General features: G+C 45.8%; 1 protein-coding gene across 2 annotated transcripts; it reads left to right on the forward strand.

The window, feature by feature from the left end:
* The first annotated feature begins 6,435 nt into the window (after positions 1-6,435).
* GJA4 (gap junction protein alpha 4) lies at positions 6,436-13,672 on the forward strand. 2 transcript variants are annotated; one of them, XM_028738974.2, is made up of 3 exons: positions 6,439-6,818; positions 7,978-8,041; positions 10,464-13,672. In XM_028738974.2, the coding sequence occupies exon 3, from the start codon at positions 10,470-10,472 to the stop codon at positions 11,526-11,528; it is 1,059 nt and encodes a 352-aa protein (XP_028594807.1). In that variant the 5' UTR covers positions 6,439-6,818; positions 7,978-8,041; positions 10,464-10,469; the 3' UTR covers positions 11,529-13,672. The 2 variants fall into 2 exon arrangements, with proteins under 2 accessions (XP_028594808.1, XP_028594807.1); XM_028738975.2 differs by lacking the exon at positions 7,978-8,041 and having other exon boundaries at positions 6,436-6,818.
* The last annotated feature ends 3,668 nt before the right edge of the window (positions 13,673-17,340 follow it).

Here is a 17,340-nt window from a genome sequence, read left to right on the forward strand (position 1 = left end):
CCATGCATGAGCTTCTCAGAAACTATGCCCGACACCATCTGATTTATAGATAGATAGCCTGTTAGCCTACATGGCTTGCTCAACTGGCTACATGCAGATTATTCATTAGCCACCTCTCCCAGTGCCCCACTGTGTGTCTAACATCAAAGAAGCGTGTCTAACATCAAAGAAGGTGAAGGTACCCAGCGCTATCACTTCCTTCCACAGATTAGGGCATTAAAGGCTCCTCTCAGCCATCAACAAGCTGAACAAGAGATAGGGGGAAGCAAACACAGGCAGGAAGGGTAACCAAGTTAGATCACTAACTCCTTGAAATACAAATATCTTCCAGACAGATTGCCCATACATTAGAAGCAACCATAGATACAGGCAGTGAACACTCCAAAACCTTAGCTACACTTCCCTGATGCAAATGTCTTTGGTTTCTCTACTCAAGGCCAATGGATGCCAGGGGCAAATAGGGTGGTAGTCAACTTAGTTTTAATCAGAGTGTAATTAATCAGCATGACTAAGATGGATCCATTACTGTCAATGGGTCTACTCTATGCAAAACCTAGTTGACCTATAACCCATTGTTATAGCTGCTTGCCATACCGACCTAGGGAGTTGCAGCAGTGGAAACTTTACAGTGCCCACATGCAGCTCTAGTTGTCTTTTCTAGATCACAATCAATGGATGGGCAGTGTAGTCAGGCACATGTACGATGTTTGGGTGGATGGGGTGTGTTTGAAAAGACAGTTTACAAGCCTTAGCAAAGGTGGACCCTCAACTTCCCAATATATGTAGAGTCATTTCTGCCTAAGCATTTGCAGCTGGTGAGCTGGATGCTTAGGTTCCCCCAACCCCTGCAGGCCATTTCGGACAAGTGGAACAAGCCAGCCACCTATCAGTCACCTGATGCCAGGTGACAGGTTTTCGTTTGCCCAGGTGGTTTGAAACTGTGATAGGAATTTTATGGTCTTAGATATATGGCAATGTTCATAACCGCACATACATAGATCAACACAGGAAGGCCAACCTGGAACCATTTTGATTCCTAAACTGACCAAATGTTTTCTCTGCAAGGTCAAACTGGAAAAGTCTCCCCATTGTCTCTTTCCTCACAAATCCTGTCTTAAGGACACATTTAAGATATGAATAAGGTGTGAGCCTGTGACCTGGCCCAGGAAATAAGTATTTTACCACTACAAAAGAATGGCCAGGCTCCCCGGGAAATCCAATCAAGTAACTTGCCAGACAGGAGATAAACTGTGACAGGAGAAAAACAACATTTAAATTTCTGTGATGTAGGTGGGATGTATCTGAGGGGTGGTCTTAGGTTACACCCCTTCTGTGATGTATGCATAATGTTTCTGGGGGTGGTCTTGATCTAGAGGATGGGAATTTCAAAACTCTTTATAAGTCCTTGCACAGCATTTTTGTGGGTCCTCTTTGTGGGTGTGAGGGGAGCACCCTGTTGCAACAGATCAATAAAGATCAAGCTTACTAGCTGCTTTGCTTCTCAATATTCTCTGGTTGGCCTCTGTTATTCTCTCCTACCAATAGGGAACCTATGTAAGGACTCTATATGGGCTCTTGGATACCCCATAAGGGAAAAGGGCATATTTTTATTTACAACAAAACCAAACCATGCAGGCAAAGACACAGAGCTTTGCAAGTGCTGGTGATCAGCTGGTTGGCAGTACCTGCAGACCCCACTTTGGGACAGGAAGCTGGGTCTTCACCTGCCCTAGCAAGGGGGGGGGGCAGGGCAAAAACTGATGCAAGGCAGGAGAGGAGCTGTCCACATTGTGGCAATGTGATGCAGACCAGACAGTAAGACACTAATCTCAACGCCCCTGCTAGTTAGTCAGGATCTATACGTGATCCCTGACTAGGTGGCAGTAATACTGTGGCTGATCCAGAAGATGATGAAAGAAACAGCAAGTGGAGATAAATTATCACTGAAGCACCAACACTTGCCAGCCATTTGGGGGGCTGGGGGAGGATGCCACCAAGCAGGATCTAAAGAGGTGACCAGAAGGGAATGACTTTTATTTTGTTTGAACCCCACTGAAATAGATATTTCCAACCCCAGCATCTAAGCTGGAGAATAATTGTGGTCCAGTTTGTAGCTGATATGAAGGCACCTGCTGTGGCTTCCTGGCTGAAATAAACAGACCCCCAATGTGCAGGCTAGAAGACCCCATTGGAGCTGCAATCCTTGAGCACCATCACAGAAGAATGAAGGGATCCAACCAAAACGAAAATATGACATGTAATCAATGAACCTGACTTCAATGTGTGAATGCTAAGAGCCATCTCCATCAAGCTGAGATTCATACCCTCGCATTCCTGCCAGCTCAGGGACACTCGGCACTCACAGCCCCACAGTGCTAGGAAGACCACACCTTGGGTGCACGTCCTACTTTGCAGCTGCCAAGTGTTGTTAAACTTTAATACTATCTAACCAAGAGCCAACCTGCCCCAGGAAGCCGAGATCAGTATCAATTATTCACCAGCCCTTAATAAATATTACACACCAAAAAGTTATTGAAAGAATTTCCGTTTCATTTCCTCTTAAAGAGTCTTCCAGGTACTGGTTGCAGCTCACCTGGGAAACTCTGATTGCCCCCCACTTGCTCTCCAGCCCCTACCCAACAGCTTTGCTGGATGCTGAGTGGCTTATGCAGTAGCCTTTCCTTATCTCCTTGCCAGCTGCAAGCTAAGGAGTTAATACCCCTTGGAAGGTAATAGTCTATTCAAAACACAGCAGGTGGGCTCTGCTCCCTGTAGCCAGGTATGTGGCAAGGGAAACAATGGTCCCCTGGCTTAGATATTGACATATGTACTGAAGGAAGCACACAAGAAAGCCCATCACCACCTCAAGCCAGTAAGCTCTGGCTTTATGGCATCTGCTCTTGGCAGCTATGCTCAGGCTTGGATTCCCAGAGCAGTCTTGTGCAAATCCAGAACCTGAAGCTGGCGGGGCATCTCAGCCATGAATTCTCAATCCACATCTTGCCTGTGTCTCCAACTCCCTAGCGAAACGTAGGTCACATCCGCACCATACATGTAAAGCACATGACTTGCCACCAAAAAAACCTACAATTCCCAGTATTCTAAGGGTTCTGGGAACTGTAGTTCCATAAGGGGCAAATTACAATTCCTAGGATTTGTGTGTTTTAAATGGGTGGTGTGACTCCAGCCAAGTCAGTGTTTCTAAGCCCAATACAGTCATGTTGTTTAGTCGTGTCTGACTCTTCGTGACCCCATGGACCAGAGCACGCCAGAGCACAATACAGTCATACCTCGGGTTGAATACGCTTTGAGTTGAGCGTGTTCGAATTGCGCTCCATGGCAACCCAGAAGTAACGGAGAGCCTTATTTCTGGGTTTCACCGCTTGCACATGCGCAGACGCTCAAAATGACGTCACACGCATGCGCAGAAGGGGTGAAAAGCGACACGCGTGTGCGCAGACGTGCCATCACTAGTTACGTTTGCTTCTAGATGCGAACGGGGCTCCGGAATGGATCCCATTCGTATCTAGAGGTACCACTGTATAGACAAATATATATATTTGCTTTCGTAGAACATTGGAGGCTATACACCACACCTCCCCAACAGTATTTATAGGAACTCAAACACTGAGATCCTGCTCTGTTCCAGTAACAAGAAGCCGAAAGCACCAGCCTGAAGATGACGAGTGAGACCTCGTCGAAACGTCGCCTAGACACCCCATCTTTTACACGGGAAGACACCCGAGGACACCAAAACCTGCAAATATATATATATATATATATATATCAAAAGTTCCTAACCCCAAGATTCAGATTCTCATGCTTTCCTGTGAGCCATGCGCTTCTTTCCAGCGTCAGTTGCTCTTCCTGCAGAGGATGAGCCCCTGGCCTGATCCAGAAGGGTTCTTTTTATGTACTTACGCTAATTTTTGTGTTTCACTTCAAATGCCCATTCAGAATAATTTGTCTCATTCCAGTTACATCCACCGTCTAACCTTTGCCCCCAGCCCCGCTCTCTGTTTTCCTTTGCAAACATCCATGAGCCCAGATGGAGCAACAGCTAATTCAACAAAAGCCCTGTGATGACCCACCTTCGGAGGACAGCAGCTTAAAACTTTAATGGTGACTTAGGGGCCTCTCCATATTTAATTCCATCCCAGCCTTTAGATCACTATGTTCTCTTAACTCAGCAAAGGGTTTATTTATGAGAGAGAGAGAGAGCTGTCTATTTAAAACAGCAGATGCACCAATTTTCTGGAGGGATCTCCCCCCCCCCCCCATAGTTCAGAAGGTGAAATTACCTTCTTTGTATTATTAAATGCTTGCTGTCCCACTGCCACCCAGTGGCCACAAGAGAAAATTGTCATTTCACAGCTTTTCTACATTTTTAAACTCACGCAACAGCAGCAAAAATAAAACCCACCCTCCCCCGCCCCTTTCTCCCCATTTTCCCAAGTCATGGGGATTTTCAGGAAAGCCTGAAAATGCACTGCATGCAGAAGGTCCCAGGTGCATGCAAAGCATATGCTCTGCCACTGAGCCGCAGCCCCTTCCCATCTAGCTCAGTATTGTAAGCACGGACTGGCAGCAGCTTTCCAGGAGGCATTCCGGCAGGGGACATTCCCAATCCTACCTGGAGACAAGGCATACCTAGGGGTTGGTTAGGCTGGTCAGTCTTTTGCTGAAAACAAAGATGAAGAAAGGGTTGAACAATCTCGCCCCACCATCAAAGTCAATCTGAAGTGGGCCCTGCAAATTACCGTAGTTGAGTGGAACCTGAAACCAGGGTCTTAGCATGGCCATAACTTTGATCATTGTAAGCTGCCCTGAGATTCCTTTTCAGCTGGAGAGCAGGATTGAAGTTCTTTAAATAAATGAAACCATCATGGTTCATCCACACGGTGTCTAATTTGGTCCTAATACAGCTCAACTACACTTCAGGACTTGGTTGTTAATCATACCTTTAGCCCAGGAGGTGGCACTGCTTCCTTACTTATAAAAATACTGTGGCTGAATTCAATCCCATCCTAGGAAAAAGTGACTCAAGTCTGTGGCTGAGCCATAGGCGCTGGCTCCAGGGGGCTGAGGCGCTTTGGGCCCCCTCAGACTTTTTGGGGGGGTCAGGAGCAGGCCGCCACCCCCCCCCCATTTTTGAGACCAAACATGGAGCAACATTAGGACATCACATTCGCTCTGAGCTGAGCGAAAATGGCCTCCCTAAATTATGCAGGTGGTGAAATTAAGAGGCACATGGAAGGGGGTTCATTTTCCTGAATGTTCTCCAAGGGGGAGTTTGGGGTGGTGGCAAAAAAAAGGGTAAATTCACAAATCATTTTCCAGAAAAAATTCTCTTCTCTTAAATTTCAGGTTGGTTCATACTGAGGAATACTACATACTGCAACAGGTCACTGATGCAATAATAGAGCATTAGCAATAGATTGGTACTAGACCATCCACAGATCATTCCACTTTATTAGTTGTTCTGCAATGCCTCTCCATATTGTTGCATTACTACTATCTTGTAGCAAAACAAAACAAACCTCACAACATCAGGTAAAGGGACCCCTGACCATTAGGTCCAGTTGCGGCCGACTCTGGGGTTGCAGTGCTCATCTCGCTTTATTGGCCAAGGGAGCCGGCGTACAGCTTCCGGGTCATGTGGCCAGCATGACTAAGCCGCTTCTGGCGAACCAGAGCAGCGCACGGAAACGCCATTTACCTTCCCGCCGGAGCGGTACCTATTTATCTACTTGCACTTTGATGTGCTTTCGGCAAAACAAAAGAAACCCCACAACATTAGTTGTGCAAAAATTACAAGATTTAGCCAGGAAAGACATGCAGCTCTTGCAAATGAAGCACTATGACCACCCAGAAATGTTTGATGCTGCAAACATTTATTGAGTATAACTGCCCTTATACCACCATGAGTACAAATCATTACGAAGGGCACCTGTCCTTTGGCTGGTTGGTTGGTTGCAGTTTCTTTGTTGTTGTTTTCTGACAGTGCAGAAGGGGCCAAAATACTGGCCTCAGCATAATTTTGCTTCCAAGCAAACACACCAAAGACCAGGCTGGGGCGGGGGGGGGGGGGACATGCTGCGTTGCTAGTTTCCAAAAGATAATACCAGAGCCCCCCTACAATAAACTCCCACTGCCACTGGCCTTGCTGAGGCCTAGCTCATTCCCGATTCCCACGCTTAGTTAATTGCCGGCAAATTCCGCTTCTCCAGGATTTCCCTCTTGTTTCTCTTGGCCCAGACAGCTTCACAATGGGCAACGCTTGTTATTTCAGTCTTCGTTGTTTTCCTATGCTTCCTATTTCCCCGACTGTAGCTCTCCCCCTGCCTGCCCCCGTTTGTAAGGAAAGCAGCAAGCTAAACCCTGCAAGGCCACTGGGCTGATCCAAGCCTCTCTTAGGACTCCTGCTGTCTCCTCTCCTCTCCCATAATTTCACCCACCCATTACACATGCCTCCAGCCAGGAAGCAGGTGAAGTCACCCTGGTTTCCCTTCTTTTTCCACCTGCCCCTTGGAGGATCGTAATAATGCTACAGGACTGAAAGCCAGCCCAAAGCTTTTGACAACAGTGACTCCTCCCTTCCCCTTTAGCTCCTCCCCTCTGCACTCATCCTGGAGTTATTGTAGTCAACTTCCCCACCACCACCACCAAGCTCTTCAGAACAGTCACGGAGTTTCCTGGATCACAGCAAGAGGGCTCTGTGCTCTCTTGCCGCGGCCTCCTTTCTCTTCTGGAGCAAAACTTGAACTCAGAACCAAAAACTTGGATTTGTTTGCTGAAAACTTGCATTTTACTTGTTGGTGAGTACCACAGTCGGGGAAAGAACATAGGAAGCTGCTGAGTCAGGCCCTTAGTCTGTCTTCTTCAGTGTTGTCTACACTGACTGGCAGCAGCTCTCCAGGGTTTGGGGCAGGGATCTCTCACACCCTGCCTGGGGATGCCAGGGATCAAACCTGGCACCTTCTGCATGCAAAGCAGGTGTTCTGCCATTGAGCTACAGCCCTTCCCCAGATTTGTTTTGGCCCAATCTCCAAATTAGTTGGACAGCCTCAGAAGTAGTGGGCCCATTTCTTTGATTTATTTTACCTTATTTGTTTATTAGTTCCTACTTGCCTGTGAGTTCTTTCCACTTGGTCTGGTACTCTTTTTCTGCATGGAACCTTGGAATGATTTAGTCGTTTAGCTATATTTCTGTCCTGCCCTCTTTCTATCAAGAGGGTATGCATGGCACAGTCTCCCATACAGACCTGCTTTGCTTCAGCAAAGTTGCCATATCCTTTGGCAACTAGTTTTTAGTCCTCATGTACTCAGTGGAAGAAGGAGCAAGCACACTGCATGTGCTCAGAGGCACACTCTTATCCTTGTGTGTATATTCCATGTATACTGAGCCTCAGTCCCAGTACAGAATGCAAATTCTGGAGCATGGACTCACAGCCAGATAATAAAGATAGGATCACACACACCAAACTGGCATAGGGCTGCCAACTTTTCAACCTGCCACTGTCATCATGCTTTCAATAGCACCTTGAAACACAAGCGTTAGCCCGCAGTCATGTTTCCCTCCATGCCGTGAAAAGTTCTGCTGGTTGATGTGTGTCAGGCAATGAAGACACAGCAGCAGAACAGGATTTCCTTCCATCTGGCAACCCTGATCTGAGATAGCTTGCGTTTCTTCCAAGCATTGGGGGTTTCTTACTTATCCTTGATAGGCAGTTCTGGGCAGCAGCAGGAGAAAAACATTTACCTGCCCTGCCGGAATTTCCTCTAGAATAATTTAACCCTTTGATAGAGTTAAACCTGCTCCGCCCACACACACACACCCTTCCTTCGTTGGCTCTGTTGAGTGGGACAATCCTTTCAGTATGTGAGGTTGAAAAGGCTATCACTTTAAAAGCTGATCAAGCCCCTGACTGGACGCTTCTTGATTGACTGCCTGCTCCTTTCTCTTTATAACCCCAGGGGCAAGAAGCAGAGGGCTGTGGTGCCCTTCAGAGAGGTTCTAGGCTGAGAGAGGGCTTAAAAGGTGAGCAAAAGAATCTGTTGTTTGGCCTTTGTTATCTGTGGACTTTATGACTTGTTCCTCTGTCTTTATTTGCACTTTAAGATTAAATCTCTGTTTATGTTTGAAAGTTGGTGGTGTCAAAAATCTATGATAGGATATAGCTTAGCATTGAAAAATACCCATGTTTAGTAGCTCCATGCATGGTTTTTGAAGATACCTAAGACAGAGCTGCAGGATGAATTTGCCAAGTTAAAACAAATAACTGGATGGGTGGGGAAAGGCTCCAGAATGCAGAAATGGCTGTAGCTCATCAAGAGAGCATCAAGGTCCCAGTTTCAGTCCCCAGCTGCATCTCCAAGTAGGAACTGCTGCTGCCAGTCAGTGTGTGTAATATGGAGCTAGGTGGAGCAATGGTCTGAATTTGTATAAGACACCTTCCTATATTATTACAGCAGCAGGAGCTCCTCATTGCTGTCTCCAATTAAAAGCTTGGTATGCAATCATGCTTTTAAGCACAAGTGCCTTGTCTGATACAAAATTTTAAATTTAAGGTGACGTTAGCTTTAAGGGGAAGTTCCTGCAAAGCAGCTGAACACAGCAGAGGAGAGTAGCTTTTCAAAGGTCTCCGTTTTGTATATTTTGTCAGCGTGCTCAGTATCTTGCTTCCCCCCTCCCAATAAGATTTAATCTTTCTAGCTGTTGTTTTTTACAGGAAACTGAGGGTAACAATGAGCGATATGATTAACCCCAGATATGAGGTTGTGGTTGGCTTGGCTTCTTGGTACAGATCCCTAAAGGGACAGCATTCATTGGGCGGTTTGTCTCCTAAGTGCTAAAAGATCATAGAATCAAAGAGTTGCAAGGTATTCCAAGCGCCATCTACTCCAACTCCCTGCAATGCAGTCCCTGACAAATGGCCACCCAACATCTGTTTAAAAACCTCCAGTGAAATAGTCCACCACCTTCCTAGACAGTCTGTTCCACTGCTGATCAGCTCTAAGATCAGGGGAAGTGAGGGTCTGGTCCCTTTGGTAGAAATATATTGTGGTGGTTTTTTTCTAAATCTTCTGCAAACGATGAGACTATTAGGAATTTTCCTGCAAAGTGGAGCTTCTTAGCAGACATCCACACCAAGCATGCAAAGCACTTTTATACCACTTTCAGTGTCATGGTCCCCCCCCCCCCCCCGGGAACTGTGGTTTGTCATGGGTGCTATTAGGAGAACCCTTCACAGAGCTATAATTCCCAGCATGTTTAACAAACTTCATTTCTCATAATTCCTTGGGGAGGAAACATGACTGTGAAAGTAGTATGAGTCGTAGGATCATGAGCTTTATTTATTTTTTATTTATGCAACTATTTCTTGCAAAACTTCAGTTCAACAACATGAATATATGGTGTGGATTTGACTGTTGCCTTTTCTCCTTCACAGGGCAATTTCTAGGATTAATTTGCAGGCCAGTAGGTTAATTCACATTGGTCCCAGGGCCTGGTCTTAAGACACTTAATGGGCCAAGATTGTTGAAGCTAAGGAGGTCTGGGTCTTGTCAGTGCCTCACTGCAATACATTTTGAGAATCCTATTAAAGCTGCCTCAAGTTTCCACAGCAGAAAAACAAGGCCCTTCTCCTGTAGAGTTGCCTCTTCTCCCTGCTTGCTGAGCACTCTTCCAAACCCCTTCCAAAGAACTGGTATTTTTAAAGTATTTTTTAGGCTGCTAACATAACTACGGTCCAGAATTTGTATATGCATATATCTGTACTTTTCTGCTTTAAACTCTACTCTTAAAGCTTTCTTCCTTCAATGTCCATGAAAATTCTGGATAGGCAAATATTCTAGTCCTCAAAGTATCTTGTTACTAGATAGGTGGAGAGGGTGGTGTAGATCCTGGGAACAGTTAGCTGGCCCTTTCTCTCTATCCCAAAACTGTCTTTTAAAAATGGGGTGCTCTGTAAGGATTGTCCTTGTCCAGATGTAGAAGAGCCTGAAACACTTCTGGATTCCTCTGCCCTTTGTTATTTTGAAAGCAAGTTCTGACACTTCTAGAAATTCAGCTGCTCTTCACTTCCACAATAGCAGGGCACCAGAGGTGAGACTTGCACAAGCTACCATTCTGACTGTTAGCGTCTTAAGGCAAATTGTATTTTAAGTCTGGGGCTCCTTATTTCAAAAAAATAAAATACAACAATTATATGTGATCTGTACTTGCTCATACTTGGTCTTCACTTGTGCTGGTCTCTCCCCACCCCAAGCTATCTAAACTTTCACCTGTAAGCTTTTGGGGCAGGAACGTTCCCTGTTAATATTAGTCAGAAACACCACCTTCACTGAATGATGTTATGGAAACAATATTTGCAAAACTTCGCTGTGTGGCTATGTATCACATAGCAAGTAATCAAGAGTGGCTTTTAAGTGGTAAAAGTATGTATTGTGCTCTCCTTTAGCACAAGATGGGTGACTGGGGCTTCCTGGAGAAGTTACTGGACCAAGTGCAGGAGCACTCGACGGTCATCGGCAAAATCTGGTTGACGGTCCTCTTCATCTTCCGCATCTTGATCCTGGGCCTCGCCGGGGAGTCCGTGTGGGGAGATGAGCAGTCAGACTTTGTTTGCAACACCAAGCAGCCCGGCTGCCCCAACGTCTGCTATGACAAGGCTTTCCCCATTTCCCACGTCCGTTACTGGGTCCTGCAGTTCCTCTTTGTCAGCACACCCACCTTGGTCTACCTGGGGCACGTCATCTATCTCTCCCGGCTTGAGGTGAAGCTGAAGGAGCGGGAGAGTGAGCTCCGGGCTTTGCAGTCTAAGGATTACAAGGTGACAGCCATGCTGGTGGCGGTGGAGAAGAAGATGGCCAAGATCTGCGTGGCGGAGGATGGGAGGATTAAAATCCGCGGGCCTCTGATGTGGACCTACACCATTAGTGTGGTCTTCAAGAGCATCTTTGAGGCTGGCTTCCTCCTTGGCCAGTGGTACCTATATGGTTTTGTAATGCATGCCCGTTATGTCTGTCAGGGGGACCCGTGCCCACACCATGTGGACTGCTTTATGTCCCGTCCCACTGAAAAAACTATCTTCATCCTCTTCATGCTAGTGGTGGGCTTGATCTCCCTCGTTCTCAACCTTCTGGAACTCTTCCACCTCTGCTGCAAGAGCCTGCTCCACAACACCAAGGAAAGAGACTACTGTTCCCCCTCCTCTGCTCCTCCCATGCCCTGTGAGGCCAACAGCTTCCCCAACAAGCTTTGCGGTGTGCCTGAGGAGGCTTATTCCGACAAGGCTTTCTTCTACCTCCCAATGAATGAGAGGCCTTCTCCGCCCTACCAGGCATACAACAAACTTTCCAGTGAGCAGAACTGGGCTAACTTCAACACAGAAGAAACCTTGGCCTTGCAAGGCAGGAATAAGCCCCCTGACGTCTTTAACACGGATGCCCCCATAGTCCATCTCTCTCAGGAAAGGCAGTCGAGCCGGCCTAGCAGCAGTGCTTCCAAGAAGCAATATGTCTAGCAAGCAAAGCAACCATTACAGAAGATGGATGTTGTCTTCCTTTGTGGCAACTCTGGGTTTACTCAGCTAATTAGCCTTCCTGATAATGGATGGCTCCCTTCCGATTTTGACAAAAGTGGCCATGTCTCAAATGTTCTTCTCAGGGGCCGCCTTGTTTTCTACCATGTGAAACCTGCTGTACCAAGTAGGGCTATCCTGGCTTTCGTATAGACATAAACTGAACCTTCCAGGTAGAGTCTACCATGGGACATCTTCTGGGCCAATGAAATGGCTGGTTCAGTCATCCAAGTGTCAGAGGGTGACTAGTTGATTGGGGAGGGGCATTTGTTGGTCTTCTTTTTGTGTTAGGCCTTGCAGGTGAGGATGGGTAGCAGCAACCACCTGATGAGGAGGAGGAGGAGGAACGGGCACCTCTACCAGCTTGGCACTGTGCAGGAGTTGGCCTTGCTTTCTGGAAGATGATTTGTATCCTAGTGCAAAAGACACAGAGGAAAGTGTTTTTGTTTTCAGTGGGAAGAAACTTACTGTTGTGGCTTCTATTCCCAGATAGCAACATGGTGACGTTGTATGACATTCATATATTATTTTTCTTTCCTTTTCTGCACAACTCCCTGGTTTACAGGAAGTCTGAGTAGGGTAGCAAAACTGCGAGCCATATACAGTCATGTTGGACTAAAAACAGAGTTCCTGTCACAAGCGGGCATTTTAGGGAATATCGGCCACTGCCGAAGTAAGCTTGTCAAGCAGGCCTCCTTGCTGAGACAGTTTGGTTGGTGTGGCTTAAGTACTTTTCAGTTATTTCTTGCATGTTGTGCTCCTTGATGGCAACTGTCACTGGAAACTGTCCCTGAAGGCTTTGTGCCGTATTACGGAGTTCACCTTCACTGTATAATGTAACCACTAGCACTTGATCTGAAAAAGACTTTTGCACTTCCAACTTGATAGCTTTTTTGGAATTGAAGATCCACAGCAAAGTACATGCTTCCCTCCTACAAACTGCTCAGGGTTAACCCCCCCCCCCCACACACACATACACTGGCTGCCATTTAAGTTTCTGGTTCTGGGACACCTTTCTATAGACCAAAGGCAGCAAACATGGTGCCCCCAGATATATTTGGACTAGAGCTCCCAACATCCCTGACCATTTGCTGGCTTGGGCTGATGGGAGGTGGAGTCCAATAACATTAGCCATCCCTGCCAAAGACATCCTAAAGAAGGTTTTAGTTAATTTGTTCACCAATTCATCAAAACTCTGTCTCCTGATCATTTTCTGAAGTATCATTTTTTTTCCATCAAAAGCAAGACACTGGTCCACTGGACTGTCAAGAAACTGGTGGCATGTCTGTGGCTGTTAACTTTTGTTTGATGTACATTCCAATGCATATAGGGCCCCCTCCCTGCCATACTGGATAACAATTGGTCCTCTTGGGTTCAGTGTCTGTCCCCCCTGCTTAACCCCACTATGTAGAATGATGCGTTAAGTCATAAAACACTGTTTACTATTCTCTTTTTAAGATGTCAGATGTTTTATATATGTATCTTTAAGTATGGCTGTATTGCCCAATCTCTATCCTGGATTCTTTGTTTTGCTTTCCTGTCCCCTTGTGTTAATTTATTGCAATCTTAAATCCTGTATAGTCTGAAAAAGGCAAGCTGGATCTTCTGCATCTGTTGCTGAGGCAGCGTCTAAAAGTTAAAAGTAGGAATCTCACCTGAATCTCACAGAAGGATATGCCTGTTGAGCTGCCTTGGGAAGAGGTCTTTATCCATTTCTGAACTAATACAAAGGGCAGGGGTGTCTTAAAATGTTTATCTGCAGCAACTTCTTGCATAAGAAGTGTTGGCTTAAATAAGAATATGGCAGCTCCCTCTTTGTAGCATCCAACATCCTAACCAACAGGATGTTGGGCAACCTGATTTTTCGCGGTCTCCAGTGAACTGTTCTTGATAAAGCTGTGAAAAGGAGATCTGTCGGTTTGATGTCAACCAGCATGTAATATGGAGAGCTTACTTCCCCACTGCCAAACTGGCCAAAGTTGAATGAACAGCAAGGGCGCAAGTAGGAAATTTGGGAATACATTTAGTAGTATTAAAAGTGGTTTGTTTGTTGTTGTTTTTCAAATTAAAAGAAAAACATGAGACCATCTTGTGTGTGCAATAAGAGTGCTCCTTGAACCCTTTGTTACATACTCTGTGCTTGAAATCATAGAATCATAGAGTTGGAATAGACCACAAGGGCCATCGAGTCCAACCCCCTGCCAAGCAGGAAACACCATCAGAGCACTCCTGACATATGGTTGTCAAGCCTCTGCTTAAAGACCTCCAAAGATGGAGACTCCACCACACTCCTTGGCAGCAAATTCCACTGTCAAACAGCTCTTAATGAAAATGCAGGTTCTGGGAAGTGAGGGGGAAACTGCCTTGTGTTTCACAACTGGTGTGGCCAGGCTTTTGAGGGCTCCTTTGCTTATTTCACTGGTGCCCCAACAGCTATTAACCCAGATCCAGCTTCATAAAGAACATACTGTATATGACAACCAAAGAACAGCCGCCCTTTGAAAGTGGCACTTCTCCAAATGTTGCAGTGCAGTTCACCAATCAAGTAACGGGTACAAAAACATATATGCCAGGGCAAGCGGTATGTGTATTATTATTAATGATAATACTATACAAAAAAAGCCTTACGTTGGGGGAAATTGCTTTGGAAATGTGTGTATAGTAAGCAAAAATGTATAACTGGAAATATGCTGATGAATACTCAATATGACTTCTTAATAATAATCCTAAACTGATGTGACGAAGACAGGAGTGCCTGGCGTGCTCTGGTCCATGGGGTCACGAAGAGTCGGACACGACTAAACGACTAAACAACAACAACAACAAACTGATGTGACAATGTGGGGAATGGAATGTGACTGGAAACAATGAGAAACAGAAATTGACAAACCTTCCTACCCCATTTGCAACATACATAAATTATAGGCAGCTCAAAACTTCATTCTACCTCAAGAGCAAAACATAGAACAGCGGGGGGGGGGGGGGGGGGCTTTTACAGCCAGACGGCTGCATTTCCCCATGACTTACCTGCCAGGGGCTGCATGCCAGTGGGTGGGGTCAGAGACCAAAAGGGTAGGACAAATGGAAATGCTGCTTTCATTTGTACACTGGGCTGTACATTCCAGCCAAGGTGGTGTAGTGGTTACGAGTGCTGGACTAGGACCTGGGAGACCAAATTTCAAATCCCCACTGACCCTTGAGCCAGTCACTGCCTCTCAGCATAACCTATCTTACAGTGGTGGTGTGGGGAGTAGGTGAGGTGGGGAGAGCCCCTACAAGTTTTGCTCACAAGTCTGGCATCCTCTCTTCATTTGCTTCCAAGATTATACTTGCCGCTATTTGCTTGCTGTTATTTTGCCTTGGGTTTTGACAAACTGGAACCGGTGCAGAAGAGGGTGGCCAAGATGATAAATGAAATGAAACCTTATGAGGAACAGTTGAGGGAGTTGGGTATGTTTGGCCTGGAGAAAACTGGTGTGCGGGGGGGCATCTTCAAGTACCTAAAGGTCTGTCATATGGAAGCAAGCTTGTTTTCTGCTGCCCCCAGAGGATAGGAACACAAACCAATGGGTTCAAGTTACAAGAAATGAAATTCTGACTAAACATTAGGAAGAATGTTCTTATGGTAAGAGCTGTTCAACTGTGGAACAGACGAGTTTGGAAAGTGGTAAACTCTCATTGGAGATTTTTAAACAGGTTGTATGGCCACCTGTCAGGGAATTTTTTAGCTGTGACTCCTGTATTGCACAGGGTTGGACTAGACAGCCCTTGGGAACTCCTTCCAACTCTACAATTCTATGATTAATATGTTGGTTTTATTCCCATCCTTTTAAAGCCACAGTCCTGAAAAACCTGGATTCATTTCATTTCAGTTTATTTCATTTTACTTGGCAGCATTCCAGTTGTGTCAGCCATTTCTGCTACCTCAGCAGCAAAGCAGGGTCAATTTCTTTCTTTCCCATTTATTCTCATGCCCGTGTCTGATGCTACTTATTTTAATTGCAGCCTCTATGAATATGTTAAACATTACAAGGAACTGTGAGCACCCTTGACAGATCTCTCAATGCATTTCAGCTCTTCACTCAAATATTATTTACACTAATGATAGCTTTCTAGTTTGGGTATAAATTATATATTATTCTTCTGTCCTCTGAGTTTATTCCTGCCTGCTGCAATATAAGAAACATCTTATTCCAGCTGTCATGGTCTTTTCCCCTAGGTCAATAATATGCTATGCATGAGTCCATAAGACTGTGGAGTATTTCAGGTGTGTGGTTTGGTTTGCACATATATACAGCTGAAAGGATTCACAGCATTAACTTCTCTGGAAACCTAATGGGAAAGCACCAGATCTTGCTTCCCCATTAGGTTTCCAGAGAAGTCTTCAACCACAGCTTTGGGTCCAGGATGGAGCAAGCATGGCTCTGCCCTCCAGCTTCCAGCATCAGCCAGAACTCACACTGCTCTCATAAACACATCCCTCAAAAGCCACCCTATTTCTCCATCCTAAGATGATGTGGTACCCAGCCAGGTAAGGTGAGGAGATGCCCACCAGTTTGTCTCTATGGCAACAGAGCTTACTTCTTAAGATATGAATGCTATGTACTTAGCTGAGCAGCTAAGGCCATTACATTGACAAAGAAACTGGTCTGGCAGGTTTCCACTTGTGGATGCTACCCTCCCAGATACAGGATCATGGGTTAAGAAGGGAGCCAGATAGCATCCCCACTGACCACCACCACCCCTAGCCCCATCCAAACTTATAACATTGCTGTTAAGTGGATTTGAGGAAGGTTGGTGCCCCATACCCCAAGCGTGCTAGTCAATGGCTCCTCATCCACCTGGAGAATTGACCAGTGAACTGATTCAGTATAAGGCAACTTCTTATGTTTCACATTAAGAGCCATTTTGGGTCAGTGGAGTTTAAGAAGCTGCATCAGGAGACTCTGCAGAGCCCCAGCTCAAATGATAAAAGGGTTTTGTCTAAATGTCAGGAAGAACATCCTGATGGTATGAGCTGCCGAAGTAGGACAGACTACTGCCTTGGAAGGTGGGGAGCTTTTCTTTGTTAGAGGCACAGGGATGCAGTCCCAGCAGATTTCCAACATCCAGGGGCTGGACTAGATGGCATTCAAGGTTCCTTCTGATTCTGTTATTCTAGTCTTTTTAATGGTGTATTCAGAGGTCTTTTTTGCTTTATACACCTCTGTGTGCTGTTCTGAATGCTCAGATTATCCCCCCCCCTCCCTTTCTATTTAGCTTCTAGCATCTGAGTCTACGATTCATTTTAGTCAAATTACAATTGTTTGCCTGCCTCTGCTCATGAGGAGCCTATGCTGGATTTGATTTTATTTTTAAACTGATCTGAAACTGCTACGTTATCTTTGATATCTTCCTGTAGTCCCCCAGTGTTTCCCAAGTGTGTGTCCGTTTCCTTTTAAAGTAGTTCACATTGCTTATCTATTGTTCCTAAATTGAATTGTCGACAAAACCTCTCGTTTCTTTTACCAAGCCCTGAAAACGAGAGCCTTGTATGCAATCTTAAAGGGCATTGCACAGCCCCTTGAAGAAGCTGGGGCTGGCCAATCCCCATGAAGTGGGGAAGGGGGACCTGGGACCCTCTGGGTAGCATTGACCTCTGACTTCCATCAGCTCCAGCCAGGAAGGCTCATAGTCTGGAATGATGTGAGTTGTGGTCTTGTGAGGTGATGCTCAGCAACATCTGGAGAGAACCAAGTTCCCTGCACCTGGCATC

Source organism: Podarcis muralis, chromosome 7 (assembly GCF_964188315.1).
Source record: "Podarcis muralis chromosome 7, rPodMur119.hap1.1, whole genome shotgun sequence".
Classification (NCBI taxonomy): Eukaryota; Metazoa; Chordata; class Lepidosauria; order Squamata; family Lacertidae; genus Podarcis; species Podarcis muralis.

Coding starts and splice junctions, on each gene's coding strand:
- GJA4 (XM_028738975.2), top strand. CDS start 10,470: ATGGGTGACTGGGGCTTCCTGGAGAAGTTACTGGACCAAGTGCAGGAG.